The sequence below is a fragment of the Perca fluviatilis genome, chromosome 22 (genome assembly GCF_010015445.1).
Source record: "Perca fluviatilis chromosome 22, GENO_Pfluv_1.0, whole genome shotgun sequence".
Taxonomy (NCBI): domain Eukaryota; kingdom Metazoa; phylum Chordata; class Actinopteri; order Perciformes; family Percidae; genus Perca; species Perca fluviatilis.
The window spans coordinates 13,524,227-13,546,357 of NC_053133.1; the positions used below are offsets into that span (position 1 = coordinate 13,524,227).

A 22,131-nucleotide genomic window follows, 5' to 3' on the forward strand; every position below is an offset into this window, starting at 1 on the left:
GGTGCCGGTAGTTATTAATATGAACATTATGAAAAAGGTGTACCACCTTTTTAATATTAGACAAGGGTGGTTATCTTCTAATATTACTGTCAACAGAAACCATCAAGGCCCATTACTTATTGGATTGCTTAGCCTGCAGGTCTGAAGACATACACAAATTCATCTTTCATTTTGAAGATAACAGAAAAACAACAAGCTTCTTCAGCAGCATTAATGAAAATCATTTATCACCATATGGAATTGAGGTGAAGTATCGCTCCTCATAAAAACAATGCAAAAAACAAACCAAAGGGATCACTGTGCAGGAGCAACCTCATCCGCTGTGTTCGCATTACTTCTGGCCCATAAACAAACAGCAGTGAGACATAGAGGGAGCAGATATGGAGCTGAACTGAGCCGCACTTCTGTACCGCAGTGCAGTGACCCAGGCCTTGCATGTCACATTGCCGCTAACAGCAGTACAGCCAATTTAACTCCATGCACCTACCGAGCACGCTTCTAAATCAGTGTTTAATCACTAGAATGACAAGCTCAGCTAATTACTGCCCTCCTCCTCACCCACATCCTCCCTGCTCTCTTCCCCCCGTCAACTCTTTCTGCGGTGTGCTGCCTGCTCAAGTACTCAGGCGATGACTGGCTATTTCGAGCTAAGCTGTCGTCTGGAGCTATGTTATACGAGTGTCTTCTTTTGGCCTGCTAATTATTACGATCATCCAGCAGCGAGTCCACACAGCCCGTCTGTGCTGGGATGGCTTTCTGTGAGTGAAAACACGGTCAAGTTTGACAGGATGTCTGCAGTGCGAAAGTTTTTTTTTTTTTTTTTTTACACAGAATTGGGATTTAAATGTTTTAAAGTGTTAGCATTAGCCTTGTAAGCGCATCTAATCCATTATTTCCAACAAAAAACTCTTCTCTGATCTAAAAATCTGTCTGTTGTATCCTTTCAGCAAGTATAAACAAGCACAGACCCATGATTAAATAAAACTGCACGCAGCCTCAAGAATCTCTGAGCCTATTTGAGTCTAGAAATGTATCCCTGAAACAATGTGCGTCTGTGTGTGTGTATGCATCTGTCTATCCTCGGAAATGAAAGTAGGAAGGAATGATTTGTTTTCACAGGGACAGTATCAACCAGGAGTTTCTGTTTTGACTCCCTAAACACTCTCACAGAGATAGCTCATTTTTCAGAGTGACATCTCCCAACAATATGCTTTTAAAGGCCACACTGAGATCTTACCGATACAAAAGTCATCTCTACTTTCACACAATATCGATAGTATAATAACAATCCATTCCAGTATAAGAGTATACTCATAAAATAACCTAGACACGAATAATTATGAATCTCATGAAGCCAAGTTGAGAAAAACAGAGCACTAAAATATGCAATGACACCTGACTCCAGAGGAGGGCACTAAATGCAGTGATGAGGAGTGAGGAACCTATTAAATACTAGAATTAATGGATTATATGCTATAAAATTTAAATAGTTCTTTCATAGAGATATGGCCTCGAATGATACTGGACTTTTCATCTCAAGGATGGAACAAAAAGACAAAAAGAAAATGCATAATTCACTAAAAGACTAACACCCTTTTTTATAGCGCTTAAAACACAATTATAGCAACTTTTCTTGTTACAACTTTGAAACACAGCAAAACTTTTTTAGCAACAAAGCAGGGCAGACTTAGACTGCATTAGGCTTGAATATGGTGATGAAAAAAACAGTCTGATTCAAGGTTGTGGTTTAAAAAAAGAGACTGGCAGAAGTATTGTGTGTCACTCAGTCTGGTCTGAGGGCTGTGGTCAGCCAGTGGGACGAACAAAGTGCAGCCATGTGCAGACAGTCCAGCCCGGTCCTGACAACATGGACAACAGTGCTCCCTATGGGCCCAGCAGAGAAGGTCATTTTCAAAGACTGATCACAGATGGGAGGGTTTGAGACTGGGAGTGCATTTTAATAGTTTAGTGGTATTTTACTTTCCGAGCCACTGTTCCTTAATCATGGAAACTTTAAAAAAAAAAGGAGGGAAAAGTTGTATTGTTGACATAAATAGGCCACCTTTGGCTGAATACCGCACTACAGTGCAGTGTGTAAGTATCTGGACAGTGATATGTTTTTCATTGTTTTGGCCATTCTCCAGCACTGGATTTGAGAAAAAAAAACAATGGGTTTAAAGTGCTGACTTCAGCTTTAAGGATGTTTGGGAGTGTTCACATCTATATTGGGTGAACAGTAGGACTTAGTGCTTTATACCTTGAGGAGGTACATATAAAAAGGGCTACCATTTATTTATGATTTATGTGGATGTAAACACCTTCAAAATAGAGCTGAAACTCAGCACTTTACACTCAGAGTTATTTTTTCATTTCAAGTCCGATGTACTGGAGTACAGAGACAAAACATAATGGTCTGAGTACTTACAGACTGCATTGTATGCTATTACATTTTTTTTTAAGATCACAAACTCCATTTACAGAACATATTTTATTGCTTTATTTAATTTTCAAAATCCAGCTTGCGGTTGCGCCTGGCAACCCCCTCGGAGAGCAATCGCTAAGCTTCATTAACATATTTGGGTTAGCTTCTCACAACCTGGCAACCGAGCAGTGCAGCTGTGCAGAACCCTCACTACAGAGGACACAGTCATAACACACAATCAGTCTCCATTAAAACACAGGGAATAGACAGGGTCAGTTTGACTCGTGCACTGCACACCCCGCAAAACAGTTGCGCAATGAGAAATGCAGGCGGTGCTGCTACAGTACTGAAACATTGCATGTTAATATTTCATTGGATTATCAATCTGTCTTCCCCACTTTAGCTGAAAAAGTGGTTAATCCCGCTAAACATAGAGAGCAGGATGTAACCCAGGCTGGCTACATATTTAATTGCAATTAAAGATGTATGTTGGGTTTCCCTAAATGACAAAGAGAAGTCTGGATATGTATTCCACATGTCTCCAGATGTCCCCAACTACACCACTGCTTTCCTTCACTTGACCACAACTGTAATTGCAGATGTGGAGCTGGCGGGGACCCGGCGCTGAACTAATGTGTACCAGTATGAGCAGTGTGCCCCAGGCTTCATCCACCTATGCTATGATATACAGTAGCGCCCCAGAAATGGTTTACGATGGCTGAAAATTATTAGGGCAGGGATGAGCTACAGAGAAAAGAGCATGGATATTGGACTGGCTTCCATAAAGGGTACTGAGCCTGTTAAAATGGAATATATGGCAGGGGAAGGTATTAGCAGGCCTGCCAAAACCACCATCATCAAAGAGAAAAATGGAAAGAGGGAGAAAGAGAAAAAGAGAGAGAAAGTTGCTTATAGAGAATCAGAAGGAAAGAGAAGAAAAAAAAACATCCTTAATTCTAAGTCATCACAAAAGAAGCCCAGCTACAGTCTGTGTTAGGCCTGAGTTTCTAATCAGCTGGCTTTGACACAGCGCTCCACTGCTCCGCAGCTCCTCTGCTGGTCATCTTCCTCTGAATGGAATGGCTTGAATCATAGGACTTTGTTTCAGCTCTGGACAACTGCTTGCTGTTGTGGTGGTATTTCACCACATGGCTGCAGCTCACTGCCTCTGAAAAAAGCTGTTTGAGAGGATCAGACACATTGGGATGGATTATGACAGCAGTGGAAGATAGCAGACGCTTTGTCTTTCAGCAGGGTTTCTGCCATTCAGGCCAATGAAAAGTTGCATCCCTGAAATACTGTACACTCTCAATCAATTATACTGCAGGAAGTGCGACTCCTCTAGAAATGATCAATCACCAGCAATATGTCGAGATGTATGATACAACGGCAGCAGCTACATCTAATGCAGTGTGCTTTAAAAGAAGGCCTTCGGTGTGTGCACTTAATCATACAGCCAGAGATTAGTGCTGCACTATACATCTTCATTTTGATACTGAACAGAATATAAAAGACACACACACCTATAGCAGACACACTGCAGCTGCTGTAATAAACCAGCAGCAGCCTCAGCTAATGGGGCAGAGCTCTCAGCATCTGCATCTCCTGTGTCTCATCAAGGACGGATGAAAAACATCTCTCTCTCTCTCTCTCTCTCTCTCTCTCTCTCTCTCTCTCTCTCTCTCTCTCTCTCTCTCTCTCTCTTCCCCCCCCCCCCCCCCCCCCCAAAAGGCATGTACACACGCCCCTATAAAAGGCAGACAAATTTAAAAAGAAAATCGTTAAAAATCACTCCTGCAGAGGTTAAGATATCCTGACTTTTAGTGTCTAATGTCACATTAAATTAAGTTATATTGTCCCTTATATCCAGAAGAAACAATTCATCGCGTGTATCATGTTTTTAAAGATTTATTTTAAAAGGCTATTTCCTTTATTAGAACAGCTGAAGAGTGACAGGAAATGGGGGAGAAAGAGAGGGGATGACATGCAGCAAAGGGCCGGGGCTCGGATTCGAACGTGCGCCGCTGCCCAGGACTGAACCTACATGGGGCGCACGATCTGAGCTAGAGGCGGTCACCCCACACGTATCCTTGAGGTCTAACAACATTGAATGCATTTCCTTTCTCATAAAACATTTGCTAAGCCAATGTGTTGTTTTTTTTATAATTGTCAAGCATGCATTGTTAACATCCATATATACTAGCAGTTGCTTAATTTAAATTGCGATTAATCGCTGAATTTCTATAGTTAATTGCGATTAATCACATGTTTTATCACATGATTAAAATTATATTATTGCATTTCAGAACAGTTTTTAAGTACATATTAACAATAGAAAGCAATTCGTACCAGTGTATCTTAATTGGGAATCAAATGAATGCAAGGAAAGTTACTTTACAAACTTGACTTAAAGATTTGTATTTGTTTATTATTTATTTACTGTAAACAAAAGAAAAAAAATTGTGAATCTGTCATTATTATTGCACAATTCCTCCAAGTACCTAACTAAAAATCCCTATCCTTACCAAAGTCAATATAGTGTGCAGTAACTTCTAAATAATTTTGATTACTCACTGACGTCCAGTGATCACCGGTTAATGAGACAGCGTTTGCACTTTGCAGCAGTTCCAGTTGGGCTGCTTTCTCCGTGGAGTACAGGCTGTGTGTGCGTGGGGCTGCAGCTGTCCCCCTCGACGGCAATGTATAAGACGGGTCAGAACATGCCAACCGTAGTACTTCTTTAAGACCCGAGTCTTCTACGATGCTGACAGGTCTGCAGTTAGTTGCCACCCATTTCGCAAGAGCTGTAGTAATTTTTTTGGATTTGGTTCCATCAACAGGTCGGCGAGTAGCACTCTCCAAAACAGTGCTTTGCCTAAGCCCGCTAGCATCAACCTGAGTCACGTTAACTGTACTATGCTTAGCTCGTAGGTGGTAGCTCAAGCTTGACGTGCTTCAGTGATATTTTAATTCGGCTTTACACAATGTGCATATGGCTTTCGACTTGTCTACGAGCCGTCTGGGAGTTTGGGAAAATAAAAAGCGCCATTCAGAATTGTGTTGCTGCTGTTTTTCTCCATCATGCCTGCAGCCTGCAGCAGTAGGATGTGTTTCGAGGAAGTATGGCAACTTGATGATAAGTAAAGGTGCGGCAAAGGGTCAAAATAGTAGCCTGTTAGGCACAACGTGAAGCCGAGTGAAGTGTAAAATAAATTAATAAAATGGCGGCACGCGATATACTCGGCCCTTAATCGCATCGTGATTAACGCATTAATGCTGACAGCCCTACTCAAATCTAATTGTGAAAATATTTTATTAAAGCACCAATTATCAACCCTACAATATCGTCGCAATATCAACATTGAGGTATTTGGTCAAAAATATTGTGATATCTGATTTTCTCCGTATCGCTCAGCCCTCCTGCCTATTTTTTACAATACGGTGGATGTAACAATGTCAGGTAAACTGCTATGGAACTATACCAGTAGTGGTTGCTACTAGGGTTGGGCATCGAGAACAGATTCCTAATCGGAATCGTTTCAAAAATTACGATTCCAATCGTTTGAATCGTTTCTTTATTGGAATCGTTTTGGATTCAAATCCAATCATCCCTTCCCAATTTAACATGCGCAAGTTTTGGTTTCCGTAGCGACCAGGCGCTTGTTTTGTTGCAGCCTTGGAGCACAGTAAGCGTCACTCTAGTGTGGCTTTATTTTACGCTGAAAAAGCTGTAAAACTGCAAACCACCTTTGAATCAAAATAAAACTTTCCTCTTATTTGTGAAATAAGCACGTGACCCATTTCAACTCCACCCCTCAAAGAATCGGAAACGAGAATCGATAAGAACCGGAATCGAAAGGAAGAATCAGAATTGGAATCAGAATCGTTAAAATCCAAACGATGCCCAACCCTAGTTGCTACTAGCAACAGAATGTTCAACTGAAACCAACTGCTGGGGGCTCTGGTTGACATTTCCTTTAGAAATGAAATGCTGTATGTAGTTACATGATCTAAATACTTTCCTCCCAATTGCAATTAATCTGATTGACCCCTTTAGTAAGTGCTAGATCCGATAAGGTGTTTTGTTAACTTCACAGGAAGTAATCTGGGCCAAAGGTTGAAGGGCTTAGAAATGGGCAATAAACTAAATTCCAACAATCCACCATCGGCAAACATTTGAGAAAGGAGGATCTGTATTGAATGTTCAGCTTGCTGGTTTACTACCAAAGCAACAGTTTTATCAGAACACACGGCTGCTGCAGTCATTCAACAGAGGAGGGCGAACCAAACCGCAGCACCAGCTGTGACTCATAATCTCTAGAAACCAGTCACTCAACCAGCGATGGTTCCCCTGGGAAACACATGCTACTTGAAAAACGACCATGGGTGGCAGAGTGGTACCACCAAATGATGAAACAATAGAGAGTGAGTGAGCCTTTAGAGTTTGATTTAATTTAAGTGGGTGAGCGTGTGCATAAAGATTACAGCTATTCAAACAAACAGACATTTATCGGAATGATGGTTTAAAGCATAACTTTGAACAGATTTTATAAGGTTTAAATCACCAATCAGTCAATACATCTCTGGCATGTCGTATGCATGATTTAGTATTAATAATACAGATATTGACTCACAGGTGTCTTAACCTATCACATTATGCCATAAAGGCCGGGCGCCTGCTCCTCTCACCTCAGGCCACAGGAAAGTTTAATGGTGGTGATGTACATTCTTTGGACGACTTTATACTGTCATTATTGGGTTGTTTTGATTACAAGTCATGGAAAAAGTCTTCATGCATGTCTGGCCCATGTGTTGTTAGGTGTATGGCGTTCTGGTTTAAAAATCATACTTGGAGCATTCAATGACGTTCAATACTGAATGTCACTGAATGTTCCGAGGATGATTGACAGGATTCTTTGAGGATGATGACATCTAGATTTCTGTATATTTGAGATAAGATAACTTAACATTTAAGGTATTTTTACTTTGATTAAAGGGCAAGATGGTGGTTAGTGAAGTTTCTAACAACAACACTTTACTTTAGGCATCTTTAATTTGGATAAACTGGAGGTAGCAATGATCTGGTATGTCCTTCTCTGTATTTAGTCCGATTGTGGTCGAAGGTCATGAGAAGTGTAGGGAGAGTTGTTTAGTTTTCACAGGGACTGTTTCAGCTGGGCTCCAAGAAAAGTGGAGATAACACACACACACACACACACACACACACACACACACACACACACACACACACACACACACACACACACACACACACACACACACACACACACACACACACACACACACACACACACACACACACACACACACACACACACACACACACACACACACAGAATTCTGTCAAGATATCAAACATCAGTTGGAGAAGAGAGACAGCCAGCTCTTCAGTTGGCAGGAATGATTAAAAGGGGCTGATGCAATGAAATGGTTTCTATTACACTTACTCTAAAGATCCTTACTTAAAATGAAGATTATTTTGTAGTCAATGTATATAAATGATTTAAACTAATAATTACCATTCTCACCAATGTCAGCAGCTACATCTCAGGAACAAGGACACATCATGCTTATTTTCAGCATCATACTTATATTTTGGGTTATTACTAGAACATGTTTACGTGCTTTAATGTTCAAAAGGCATTTTTCTCATGCTGTCTGTCTGAATATACCTGTTTCACCCTCTGTCTGAAAAGCTCCGTTTCAGGACCTATTTTTTTAAGCCCCCTTCCTGAAAAGCCCAGTCTGCTCTGATATGCTTGCGATAAAAATATGGCGCACTTTTACCAAGGTGGTTTGGTGGAGAGGGTGGACAGCTTTACCTTGGTGTCCACAACACCAACGGTCAGTCTGACTTATACCAGGATCAGACTTCCGTTCCGTTTTGAAATCCTGGAGCAGACAGCCCCCCGTGAAGCGTTCGTCCAATCAGGTTCAGCCACCGGGGTTGTAAGAAGTTGTTTTCTTTGCTTGTCAGTGGTCAGTGAAGAGAAACTGATAACTGCTAGTGGCAAGCCCACTAGCGTGCAATGCTGGGAAGCGAAGAGATCCCTGCTGTGAAAAAAAACCTATATGGGCACTGTGTGTATCTTTCCTCTGTGTCGTTGCTCCACCGGACAGCAGCAGTAGCGCCTTTTTCGCCATGTTTACAAATGTGCGCCAGAGAGCACTCTCTCGTCCTATTGGTCAAAGTCAAGGAACAGGTCTTAGAATATGTCACACTAGGTGGAAAAAGACAAAAAATTCGGACATGCTAGACTTTCTGCGTCGTGGTCGTGAAGCCTCCCAGGCGTTAGATCGCTGATCGTTGATTATGTCACACTACAAGAGGTAAAGACACCCTTTCGTCGGTCCCGACCCTCATAATTGGGCACGACTCTGACCGTCTGTCTGCGACGTGTCTGTTGGGTCAAAATCGGGCTGATCCTGTAATCTGATCCTGGCATTAGGCGCTGCTGAGAGGCTCAGGAGGAGCTTCTACCCTCAGGCCACTACAATCCTAACAAAGGGCCTAATTGAAGCCGTGGGTGGAGATACTCTGCGATACTTCAAGCACTGAAAAAGTGAGTTTTTCATGAAATGTGTCTTTAATGCACTTATGTAAAATCAGTTTTTATGAAGTGCTTTACAGGACGGCATATCAAACAAGAATAGTAAAACACACGAGAAGCTAAAAATAAGCACAAGCAAAAGAAGAGAGGAATAATAAAACGGGAATCACAAGATGCATAAAATTACAGTTTTAGTAAAGAAACCATGAAAACGAAGCAACACTAGCATTAAAAGTGGGCAGGATCTGAATCTGTAACTGTACATAAAAGCAAGAAGTCATAAAAGCGTTTTAAGATGTGTTTTAAGTACAGTCCATAATCCTTACGAGTGTGAGAAAAAGAGCAGAAAATCAAGTGGCTTTGCTTTAATTGGGAGTGCTTTATGGAGCTCATTAGTATTGGGCTTTAAAAGAGAGCAAAGCCAGCTGAGCATATCAGCTATGTGAGGTCATAACCTCCACCTGCCAAAACAGAAGGTACAGCATACATATACTATACACACACATGCAGTGCTGCCATGGCAATATTGACTGAAACAAACAGATGATACACTTTATTATATATACACACACTCTATTTTATGAGAGGAGCATGAGAGATACTGAGTAAACAGGTAGAAATAGTCAGGTCAAACACAGAAAGAGACACACAGATAGGAGACAGAAATTGAACACAGTCTCAAAGTGTGTCATCCACTGTGTAGTGTTGACTGATGGAATACAGGAACAGTCCTGAGGGAGATATTGATCAGGCTATGCCCATTTCCTCAAAGAAAGACCGTAAGATCACACACACGATCCAGCAGAGGGGAACACACAGACACACACACAGACACACAGACACACACACACACAGACACACACACACACAGACACACACACACACACACACACACACACACACACACACACACACAGGGGAAATTAATAATGCATGGCCGTCCAAAATAAACCAGAGAGGTCTTTAACATGAGGCAAAACACTCCCCTTTCCCACCCTCAATCCCTGCTAACCAGCTAACCTCGCCGTCAGCTCCAAGTGAGTCACTCTGTTTTTTAATACACGTATGGAGGTTTATCTGATTAGATCCATCTCATAAATTAGAGCTCCTGAGGTTTGGGGTCAAAGATGCCAGAGCAAAGGGAGATCTCCCATCTAATTGGGTAGACGAAGCACAGGGCTGTAGGGAAAGATCATCACTAATTTAATTATGTGTGACGTATTACCAACGCTGCTTCGTCATCGATGATGTGATGTAAACGGACTACCTCTCTGCTGCCAACCTCAGCTGATGCGTTGCTTTGTTCGTGAGCCTTCACGGGGAATTAAGCATTTTCTAGCTAATTGGTCCACAAACCGAGGGAAGCTAGTAAGCCCTTGGTAAGGACAATGCCTCTTGATATTTTAAAATCTGCAGCACACTTAATGTAAAGCTAATTTGGGGACTGCAGATGAAAGATAGCCTTCTGGCTAACTCTGGCATATTGACAGAAATGTTTATTAATATGCACTGTCCCTGTAATAAATAAATGAAAAAAATAAATAAAACTTTTGAACTTTTGTTTGAAAATGTCAAATAGTTTCTTTCTTTGGATAACCTATTAACATTCACAAAGTGGCAGCTAGAGATTAAATAAATACATTTACAAATGAATCCTGTAGAGCTGGCAAACTGACACATTATTTCAAAAGCAGCAAATGCTCAAATTTCAGAAGCTGTAGGCACTGAGTGTTTGGCATATTTCTTTCTGTTTGGGTAATCGTTCAAAAATCCTGGTTTTTAAAATAGTCATACGCAGATTTTTATTTTTTTGCTTATTGCCTCACTTTGATTAAGTATTTAATTACCATTATAATGTTTTTATTATATTCAAATGTTGCTAACATTGAGATGCCTTAGTAAAACTGAAAGAAATGTAATGAGAAGGTGAGAGGAATATATGAAACTTTTTCAGCTAACAGCGATTTGCTGATCATGAATCTAAAAACACATGATGCAGCTATATGTAAAGTCATCCATATCCCCCTCTTCAGCATTACCATTCAGTGTCACACAGCATATTGAAATGCTTGGGGGGGATAGCAGAAAAAACCGAGGAAGAAAGCCGACTGGAACAAGAGACAGAACAGAGGGTTTAACACCACGGTGCAGCAGTTGTACAAAAGGAAGAGGAGGATTTATTTTCGGTAATGAGCCAAACGGCACCTTGTACAGAGTGTACTGTCTGTCTCCCTCCTCGCCTCTCAGATACACTGTATTACCACAGAGGATCCTTCACTTGCTCTCATTTTGAACTCCCACAAAGACCGACCCTCTCTGAAGCTGTGGGTAACCGACTGTGTCCGAGCACTTGAACCTTGCCTCGCTGCCTAACACCCCTGCAAACAGCACAAGCTCTCGTAATTAACACTGCTGGCGGAAGTTCAAACGCTTCAATGTCACACAGGAGATAAGGCCCATGGGTGACTTGGCTTTTTGGGAGGTAAATGAGTCTTTTGTCTCTTGGCCTGGGTGTAATGCAGAGCCGGACAAATGTGAGAAAAGCGTGGCGAACATTTAAAAGAAAAGTCTCCATGCTGTCGGGCCAAGCATCACTCACTCACTCCCTCTGGACAGAAGGCAGCTCATCCAACACTGCCCTCCATCTCAACACAACATGGTTACTGCTAATGACGCTCTGCAGAGGTAGGAAGAAAGAAACAGACAGGGGATTTAGGAGGATAGGACCACCGAATGGAAAACAGAGAGGAAGAAATAGAAAATAACAAAATGGAGAGGTCGAAAACTAGAAAGAATCAGGAGACAGGGAGTGAGATAACACCATCCTCGTGTTGCAACCAACTATTTTCCTCTGAGTCAAAAGAGCCCTTGACATTTGGCCCACAGCAGAAGTAATCACTGCAAACCTGAACAAATATCAAAGTAACAGCTCAGGCGATTTCTCTGTCTGAGTGTCTTAGTCTTTTTGCAGATTACTCCTATCTAGGTGTAAAACACGTTTATCTGGAGGAAGACCAGGCCGAGCACTGGTCCGTTCACCTCCATTTGACCCTTGGTTAGCAAAAGCTAACATGCAACACACACACACACACACACACACACACACACACACACACACACACACACACACACACACACACACACACACACACACACACACACACACACACAAAAAAAAAAAAACACAACACACACACACACACACACACACACACACACACACACACACACGGTTATTGAGGAGAAACCCATCTACTCAGTCAGCTGGAAACACTAAAGCGGTGTATGAAGTATGAAAGCGACTGTGCCACAAGTAGCCGAGGTGGATTATTTTCACTATCTCATCAGCCGATCCGGTGTGCTCAGCAGCTCCAGAGGACAGCGGCGCTGCGCAGCTGCTGATTTGTCACACTCGGGGGAAATCACAATCTTCCTCCATCAGACGCCATAAACTACCGTCTGTTTAGGACACTTTGCTCAGGAGTCTGCAAATGCACAGGCAGCACACACATACTGATGTCCTCAGAGATGCACACTTTCCTTTATTAGGGTATTAGGGATTTCATGTGCCAAAACTTCTATCAATGCTCAAGTGCACCAGTGTTGCTTGACCAATCTTCCACATGAACATGCAGAGCGGCATGCCTGGTGCAGCTGTATGGGCTCTTGCTCAAGAATGCAAACAAACAACAAAAGTGCTACAGTATCTACTGTAAATTAGATAGATTTGACACACGCATATACACACACACACACACACACACATAAATACATACATATATTTATTAACTGGTTTATGTTCAAGTGTGTCTTGAATTCTTGGATTGTGCTCGCTATAAAGTGGAAATTAAATTTGCAATAGCATCCACAAACAAAGCTGGAGTAATTACATAAATATTGAATCACTCTCGAGGCCTGGAGTGTTTTTGTATACAGTATTACTAACGTTTTAAAAGGGAAACTTATATATCATACATAAAAATATATTTGACCATTCAAAATGTACGGATAAGATGTACGATTCTTTCTGTAAATTATGTTAACACAAAGAGCTGCTGCACCTCTGATAAATATACTTCTGTGTGTGTGTGCGTGTGTGTGTGTGTGTATGTGTGTGTGTGTGTGTGTGTGTGTGTGTGTGTTGTGTGTGTGTTGTGTGTGTGTGTGTGTGTGTGTTGTGTGTTGTGTGTGTGTGTGTGTGTGTGTGTGTGTGTGTGTGTGTGTGTGTGTGTGTGTGTGTGACAGAGAGAGATTGAACACAGTACGCATAAGCATGGGCCATGTATAATTGCTGTGGTCAGGAGGGCTATATTTTTGTCTGCTAATTAAGTTTAATTATATTGAATATCATCTACTAAGGGCCATATTAAAGACTAATTACAAATCACAGAGTCTATGGCAGCTGTACAGATCACCTCAACAGCCCTGAACACATGAAAGCAAATTAAAGCACAACCAAGATGATCAGATACTCGCTCTGCTTCTGTATGCTTTCAAAGCCTCCTTGCAAAACAGCAAAGGGAGCAGAGGAGGGGGGTTGCTTATTTCATCCTTTGACATGTCAGTCATTTCAATACTTTGAATGATAACCACTTAAAATAAATATTTCCTATTGCAGGATATTTGCACTTTGATCTTTATAAATCTGCTCATCTTCCTGCCCACCAGAACATTCAGCCCTGTCTCATAGGAGTGGGTGACGTTATTAAAAGGTCTACTGCATAAAAGTCAGGCCAAAACATGGGGCACCCAGGTAGCTTGTGGTACAAAGCTACCTGACAGCCGCTAGTCTGCACGCCCTAGGCAAATCACATCACGAGTTCAGTCATTTGAAAACCAATCAGGTGGCGTGGTCAATCTTTTGCATGTAAACTCAAAAGTCTAAGTCCATAATTTGAAAACCAACTCCGCTGCGTAGTCCATCTTTCTAAATGGTAATCAAATGGTGAGGTCAATCTTCAATAAGCAAATCAGATCGCATTTGATTTTTTTCCCTTCTTTCCGCATTATACTCTTGTCGGATTTGAATTAAATGGGATTCTGACGAAACTGCTTTTGTTCATTTTGATTGCTGCCTTTCACGTAAAAGTCACCTCCTCATATAATCGCTAAATTTGCACGGCCAAAGTTAACATCTTACTAAATAACTAATGTTAACTATTCCAGACCAGGCTAACTAGACGGCTTTTTCACTTTGTAAACCTATAACGTGCACAAAAAGATATACAACACAATAAAGGAATAATGCCAAAAAGCATAATATGAGCACTTTAAGCCTGGCAGTTGTAAATATTATAAGGTCATCACTGTGAGCATAAATGGGCAATGTATCAGTCATTATGTTACACTGGCAGACTGTGAAATGTGATGAATCACAAAATTCTACTGTTAATACACTTGTCAATGTGGCTACAGAAAATAAAGGTCCAACGGATTTGTCCTTCCTGCTCGCTGTGCACAAACACATACACACACTAGATCAGCACGTAAACACACAGAGACACACGCAGCATGTCCACATCAAAAACAATCCACATCAACATGACTCAGACAAACAACCCACACCAATAACGTAACACAGCTAATCCCCACCAAAACATAACCGCAGCCAAGAGAACACAACAACAGGCAGACTGAAATTAACTCTTCTTTGGCTGCTACATACAATTAATGCTAAAGATGTAGGGCGGTGTAGCGATAAGTCACATAAAGCGGTTTAATTGTTAAATTGTCTGTGAGTGAGTGAGTGAGTGAGTGAGTGAGTGAGTGAGTGAGTGAGTGAGTGAGTGAGTGAGTGTGTGTGTGTGTGTGTGGGTTTACATATTTACATCCCCGCAGCTTTGGGCTGTTTCATGTGAAAGAACGTCACATGTTAACATAGGACCCAACACTGGATTATGGCACAGAATAAACACCTTTGAGAAGAAAGTCTGTTTAACACAATGGAGCTATTCAACCACCCACAAAGCTGCGCTGGACTAGTTACACGATTTCAGGATTTCTAAAGTTCAGGTCAACAGTTCACGAGTCTGGGAAACCTGGTTCATTAAAGAACCACATCATCAAACAATAAACAAGCTAATACAAAGACTATTCAACCCGACACTGTGAAGGACATGACGCCAGAGGATCTGTCCCTATTAAGCGCTGCTTTAATAGAGGAGATGGCACTGCAGCCCAAAGGGACTGTCCTGCAACCAGGAGTAACAACCTCTGACTACTTGTGCTCTGAAATCCAATTACACCAATTTATCGATCGCTACGTATACCGAGCTATACGGGACAAACAGAATCAGACTGGCTTTTATCTTGGCTCCAAAATAAAAGTTATAACATTATTTTTGAGCCAAGATAAAAGCCAGTTTTTAAGTTGTCCTCTTTTTTTATGGACAGCTGAGTGTGTGTCAGTATATGTGTCATCTCTAGACAGAGAGCCAAGAGAATAAATATAGGAGGAAATAGAGGTCAGTTCCTGCCCTGACAGAGTGACATCCTCTGCCACCTTCTCTCAAAAAGATCTAACCTCCCAGTGTGACTCCTGCTCCCTGTACCTGCCTGCCTGTCGCATTCACTGGAGCTAAAACAAACAACAGCTGACATAAAGAAAAAAAAAAAAAGAAGCTACAGCCTTTGCCTGCAAGAGACGTGGACAAATTCAAATACTATGTACAACAAGTCAGTCTTACAGATAGTATGATTAAAGCTACAAAGTCGAACATTAATAAGATAAGAAGATGGTTACTGCTCAGCCTCACTTGTCTGAACACAACATCACAATTTAATTACAAAAACAGTCACTTTTTACTGACTAAAACTGCTGATGCAAAAATATCACCCTCTGATAAAGGGCTGCATTCTTGAGCCAGGAATTACTAAGCACAAAGAAAGAGCGAAAGATTACGATGGAGAGAGAACGACTGGAGTGAATCAGCCCACAACTTCACAAATAATCGAGACTTATCCATGTAGCATTGTACAGGAAGGATGGACTTGTCATAGCTGCAATTGAAATGAGTTTTGAAGTAGGCGTTAGAGTTACAGTAATTGGCCTATCCATAAAACAACCTGCCAGACACATGTGTAAAGTGGATCCTTCCTAACACTGAGAGCAAATTATCCGTAAGAGTCTCCAATAGCTGGAGCTCCAGCCATCTTCTCACCACTCACACAGAGGCAGTGGTGGATTTCTATCTATAATCATTTTCCAGTCTGACTCCCTTGGGAGTGCTTGCACTGTTTCTTAAGTGGGCCCACGTCTGTGCTCCCCCGAGTCTCCTGCTGCTCCATAATGAGCTTCTCCAACTGTATGACCACTGAGACGGCAGAGGCCAGAGGTTGAGCTGCTCACCCTCTCTAATTGGCAGAATCGCTCTTTAGCAAACCAGGGTGCATATAAGTTACTAGAGCTTTATTTTCGTTGTACTATTGCAAAAAAGTTATGCCGTGGCTCACAGTTAAAACCATTGGCAGAAAACATAAAAACAAATAGAAGAATACAACAAAAGACAACTGAAGAAGCCCGGTCTGTACACTTCGGTCTGTAGAAGCTAATTAACTCAAAGGTTTAAAAAGTATTGCAGGTTTAGCGGCAAAGACAGCACCGTTAGTTTCCCTTCATTTTAACCCGAGCTCCTAGGACATCCACTAGACACTGGGGAAGCAGAAATGAGATGCTTCAAGTGTGAATGGACAAAATTCAGTAATGTTCTCACCGAAAAATTGTGGTTGTTTGAGGCCTAATAAACATATCAAATGCATTTCCTTCCTCATAAAACATTTACAGTGCAGATGGTTGACACCTACAAATCGACTTTGTTTACCCCATGCTTGCTTGCTTGCAGTCTTCTTCTCCCTTGCCCTTGTTGGCGCATTGGTACATTTCTTGGCACATGACCGCCACCAACTGTCAACACGCACCGACAAAACAAGAACCCACTCTTTAGAACATCTCTCCATAGTGCTGTGGTGGTCAAAAACGTAACATGGTAAAGTGACAGGATTTACGGTATCTGAGGTAATTGAAGTTAGAGGTGTTACTACTAACATTAACAATGGTTCTGTTCTATTCAAGTGCCTCAGTACCTCCTAACAGTGTGACCGTTCAATTTATTTATTACACCTGTGCTTTTCCTACTATGAAAAAAGGACTATAAAATGGTAAATGTGTAGTAGTCCCTCCCAACAGGTGAGAGAAACCTAACAGGAGAGTCAGGCAGATGTCAATCAAGCACAATGTAAACAATGGAGTCCTGAGAAGAGGTCTAATCAGACAACCTACGGTACGTAAGTGAAAACCAAGTGTAGGTACATCAAGGGTGTGGAGGGCCTTTAATATGTGAGAAAAGAGCAGAAAAAAATCAATGTTCTTATTGTTCCTTTTGAAAGTATACGCTGCTGCAATGTTTTTTTAATGCTTTTGCAGTAGGGCCAACAATAAAGGCATCAGCTTTATCAATTCCTCTAAAAATAGAAGTTGGGCGTACATTTACATTAGCCAGACTACTTTTGAAAGTGCTGTAGAGCTGTGTGTTGTCAGCATAAAATGATAAAACAACAAGTCCCAGGGGTAGAATTTAGATAAAAAGAACACACCCTTTAAGCACTTCATACTGCAGCCTAGCAACATTAGATATCTCATCATTAATGGCCACTGATGATAGTCTATTGTATATCTGACACATCAGATATACCATGTTCAGACAGAAAAGCCCACTCTCGATGCATTGTACTGTACTGTCTCTTTATTGCCTAGAATTTAAACTTTGAAAATCAGATTTTGTAAACACCACACTAAAGCCTTTAAACATGTATGTTCTTATATAATATACATAATAATAATATACAACATGATAATAAAAAGTCTTTCACACAGTGATAAAAGCATGAAACTGCAGAGACATCATACACTAGCCCACATTGGAACTTTAAGTGAACTAAAGCTTGGCTCATAGCTGTGTGCATTACTTTATTTACATATTTATTACAGTTCCGCATTTATGAGACAGAAGGTAATATCATTTAAGTGTTTCGCGTTTCTTATTATTCAACATGGAAGAAAATTAAAATGGAGCATTTAAAGTGCCAGCTGAGGCTTATAAACTATCCCATGAATCCATCAACAGGGTAATTTACAACTCTGCAGGGCTGACTTCATTCAAGGAAGAAAAACAAATGTCAGCCATGCATGGAAGCGATAAAACCCACAGGGAGAGAGCTATCTGCTGAAACACTCAACCACCATCTGCTGTACACATGCTTTCATATTCCTATTCATATACTGTAAACATTTTACATTTCATATGAAAGGCAAATTGGTTTTCTCGCTCGTTCTATAACCTGATTGGTTACACAAAAGCCAACGCACAAGCATTCAAGACAATAGTTCAACAACACAGACTGACCAAGGACATGTCCTTGTTCTTAAGAGGAAATGAAGTAACAGCATTTAGTAGTAGTGACCAGTACTTGTATGTTCAAGTATCTCAGAGTTGGAACATGCATGCATTACTCTTCAACAAGGAAATACTCATTTATAAAAACACAATCTATTGATTCTGGATTGTAGAAATATTCTGATAAAGAATAAGAAAGTAGAAAGATTGTTTTGTTGTTGTGTTACTGAATACTGTAAACCGTAAAGGAAAATAGGGCTGCAACTCAAGTCACAAATAATTCCTTTGGCGTGTAAAATGTCAGAAAATAGTGAAAATGTTCAAGGCAAGGTCTTCAGATTGTTTGTTTTGTCTGACTAATAAAACCAGCAAATATTCACATTTCAGAAGCTGAAACCATAAAATTCTTGGCATTTTTGCTCAAAAAAGGAACAATTATGATCAGAACAATTCATCAACGATCAAAATTCAAAATTGTTGCCAATTCATTTTGTATCAATTGATTAATTGACTTATTTTCTTACCTTATTTACCCAAGTATTGTATTTAAGTGCAACTTTGAAATATCTATTTTTATATATTTCCATTTCTGATTTTCGTTGTATTGCAATTTTTATTCCTCTGCACTCTGCCAGCAATAGTTGCTAAAGACTTTGTTGATAAAGATCTAATACACAAAACATTGTCGGCTTATGAAATATGATGCGTTCATTAGATTAGACCACACAGTGATTACAACTGGCTGGATATCGATCTCCAAGATTAAAATGCTTTTTACAAATTAATGCAGCAGTAGATATTATACATAATATGAATAATAATAACTGTGAATAAATTACAAAAAGAGTGCGACACATGTGACGAGCGCTGATGCTGACGGAGTCGAGTCATCAATTAGGTGTTCAGGAGGCATTGCCTGAAGAAACACACAACATCTAACAGTAAAAACACAATTGAACAGATACAAGAAGGAATGAAATCATATCAACGGTGTGATTGTGTAACAACAGTTTAATCTGCTGAAACAATCTAATTTGACTGTCAGTTTGCATCTAATATGTACTTTGGAAACTTTGCTTTTAAAACATTTAACAAGTTGCAGTAACTCATTAAAGCTACAAACTCAGAGCCGGATTGCTTTTATGAAGAACTGTTGCCTTATCAATGTCTGCCTGCTACTACAGTACATCAACATTAATGTGCTCATCTTTTTTTGCAGTAAACAGCAGTAACAACAGCCTGAGAGGCATACATTCTTTTTGATCATTCATGACAGCTTGGTGGGAGAACATTTTACAGCCCAGTAATTTGGGAATACATCTTAGCTTTGAAACAGATTCTGGGAAAATAAGTAGAGTTTCAAGCAGCGCAGACCAACGGCTGCTTTCTGGTTTGTGGAGCAACTTTGCTCCTCAGAGTACAGCTTAGATGTTTAGTGTTCTGAGTAAAGCAGCCTAATCACTCGTGGCATCCACTCAAGAACACAAAACCACTGAGGATGACCGTTCACATCTGAAGAAAGACATCAAATCTCCACAACAAAATAGCTGATGCTGGGGCCTGGTAGGTAGTCAAAAGAGCATTTTTGCGTAATTATAGGGTACAACCACACTTAAAACATGGCATAAAACATATTTTGGATTTTGTTGTGACATTAGATACACTGGAGTTTTAATACTAAAACTTCCCCCTAGTCCTGCTGAAACAACACAAAGCAGACACACTGATCTGACCAAATTTGATGGCCAAACCCCCATGGAGGCCTGTCACAACCGAACCGAATCCCCTCTGACTACAGGCTGTCACAAGGAGGGGAGGGAAGGAGAGAAGGACAAGGAGGTGAGGAGGAGGAACATAACAGCACTTGTCGCATGTTAAGTAAGAAGCTGTGACACCCGGAGCAGAGCCTTGAGGCCCGGACCGACTGACTCCCACAGACCTGACAGAAATTACAAGACAAGCATCTCCCTTCTTACAGAACCCTGACTGTACCATCATTTACAATTTGATTACCACTTGAAATTTGTAGTATTTTTTTTTTTAAATAAATTACATTTTGCTGAAATGACGATTGTGGCTAGAAGATTTTATCAGCCGTAGCTAGCTAACGTCAGCTAATGCTAAAAACTAAAAACTCTGAAATTTGTCTAAAAGGCTGAAATCTCCATCTCCAGCTGATTCCTTTTAAAATGAGAATCCTGTGACAGGCTTTTGAAAATGCACATGATGGCAACATACATGATGCTAATAGGCTGACGCTAAAGCTACAAGCCTCAGGCAAAAAGTGAGCATCCTCAACCGTTTTAAACTCTGAAATTAACAAATATTTTGGCTCTTTCAGAGTGAACGTTCCACTTTTGAACAGGATATATTCTAACTTAACCTCTAAACCCACAAAATGATGTTTGTTCTTTGGAAGTAAAACGTGATTAATACTGTAGGTAGTAAGCTAGCCAGATGCTAACATTGGCAGCTTACATTACAGCAGATAAACACACAATTTAATCCATTCCTTACAACTTTTCTGGTCTTGTCAATACAAAAAAATAAATGAACAAATAAAAATCACTGTTATTATTTATCGTAAGTAGGAAGGGCAATGTAGCCTATATGAGGATGTAGAAGGGAGATTTGAACATAGATTTTAACCATTGACATTTACAATATATAGCAAGTGTCTTTGTCAGCTGAGCCAGCTGGACACAACTATATCTGGTCATATTTTCTCACAGGCGAACGTCTCAAATCACCATGAATGTGTTGCCTTAAATGTGTAAAAATACTAGAATTAAAAAGCGCTGGCAGGGGAATCCCATCTCACCTCAGCCTCTCTTCCTCCTTCTTTCGCAGCTTCATGTCACGCTGGACAACTTTCAAGACGTGCTCCGCCTCGTCTTCCGTCAGGCCCGACAGGTCCAGTTTCCGGCCCATCGTTCCTGGCCTCGCCACACTGAGCTGCTGGTCCAAGAGGGGAGGACGAGGAGAGGCACTGCTGCTCTGGGGGCCGAGGCTGAGACAACCCTGAAGGAAGAACAGAGGGACGGAGACATTTAAAATGGGTTTTTGAGGAATTAATTCACTTGTTTCAAGCTGAACATTAATATGCCAGACATTTGACTTGTCCAAGTGTCTTAAGGAACTCTTGTACATTTGGTATTCAGTAATTTATGACTTTAATCAATCTCTATTAGCTAAGGAATTACAACATCAATAGGACTCTGGCACAGCTTATGGTGTAATGAACAGAAACATAAAACTCAAAAGTTCACAGCCTATTAGAACAGAAACCCAACATACTGTAAAGAAACCAAAATATCACTATGCAAATAATGCTGCAATGTTTAACTTTATAGCCTACTGTGGCACTAAAGTTGTTTCTTGACTGCAGAATGATCTCTTGAGCAGCTGAAAATTCGATTAAAACCAGAGTTTAGTGGATGGAAAAATTGTTCTTTTAACTGTTTTAGGCCATTACTAATGTGATGCGCAACAGTATGTTAACCAAAATAACAAATACTGCCCTCCCTATACCAAAAATAGGGTAGGGCATTATCAAAGTCATTAAGAGTTATCAACCAAGATAACAAATACTGCCCTCCCTATACCAAAAATAAGGCAGGGCATTATCAAAGTCATTAAGAGTTATCAATCAATCAATCAATCAATCAATCAATCAATTTGTATTAATCTCTAACCTTGTGCATGATTCATCGTAAAGCAGAATGTTGATGTCAAATAAGCACAC

At 40.6% G+C, this 22,131-nt stretch overlaps 1 protein-coding gene across 1 annotated transcript in view; it reads right to left on the reverse strand.

Annotated features, from left to right (window-relative positions):
• LOC120552706 (myosin VIIA and Rab interacting protein) overlaps positions 1-21,406 on the reverse strand; it is a 107,008-nt gene extending 85,602 nt beyond the window's left edge. The window contains exon 1 of the mRNA XM_039790930.1: positions 21,208-21,406. Within this exon, the coding sequence (XP_039646864.1) occupies positions 21,208-21,317 (110 nt within the window). The 5' untranslated portion in view covers positions 21,318-21,406. The remainder of the gene's footprint in view (positions 1-21,207) is intronic.
• Positions 21,407-22,131: the final 725 nt, after the last annotated feature.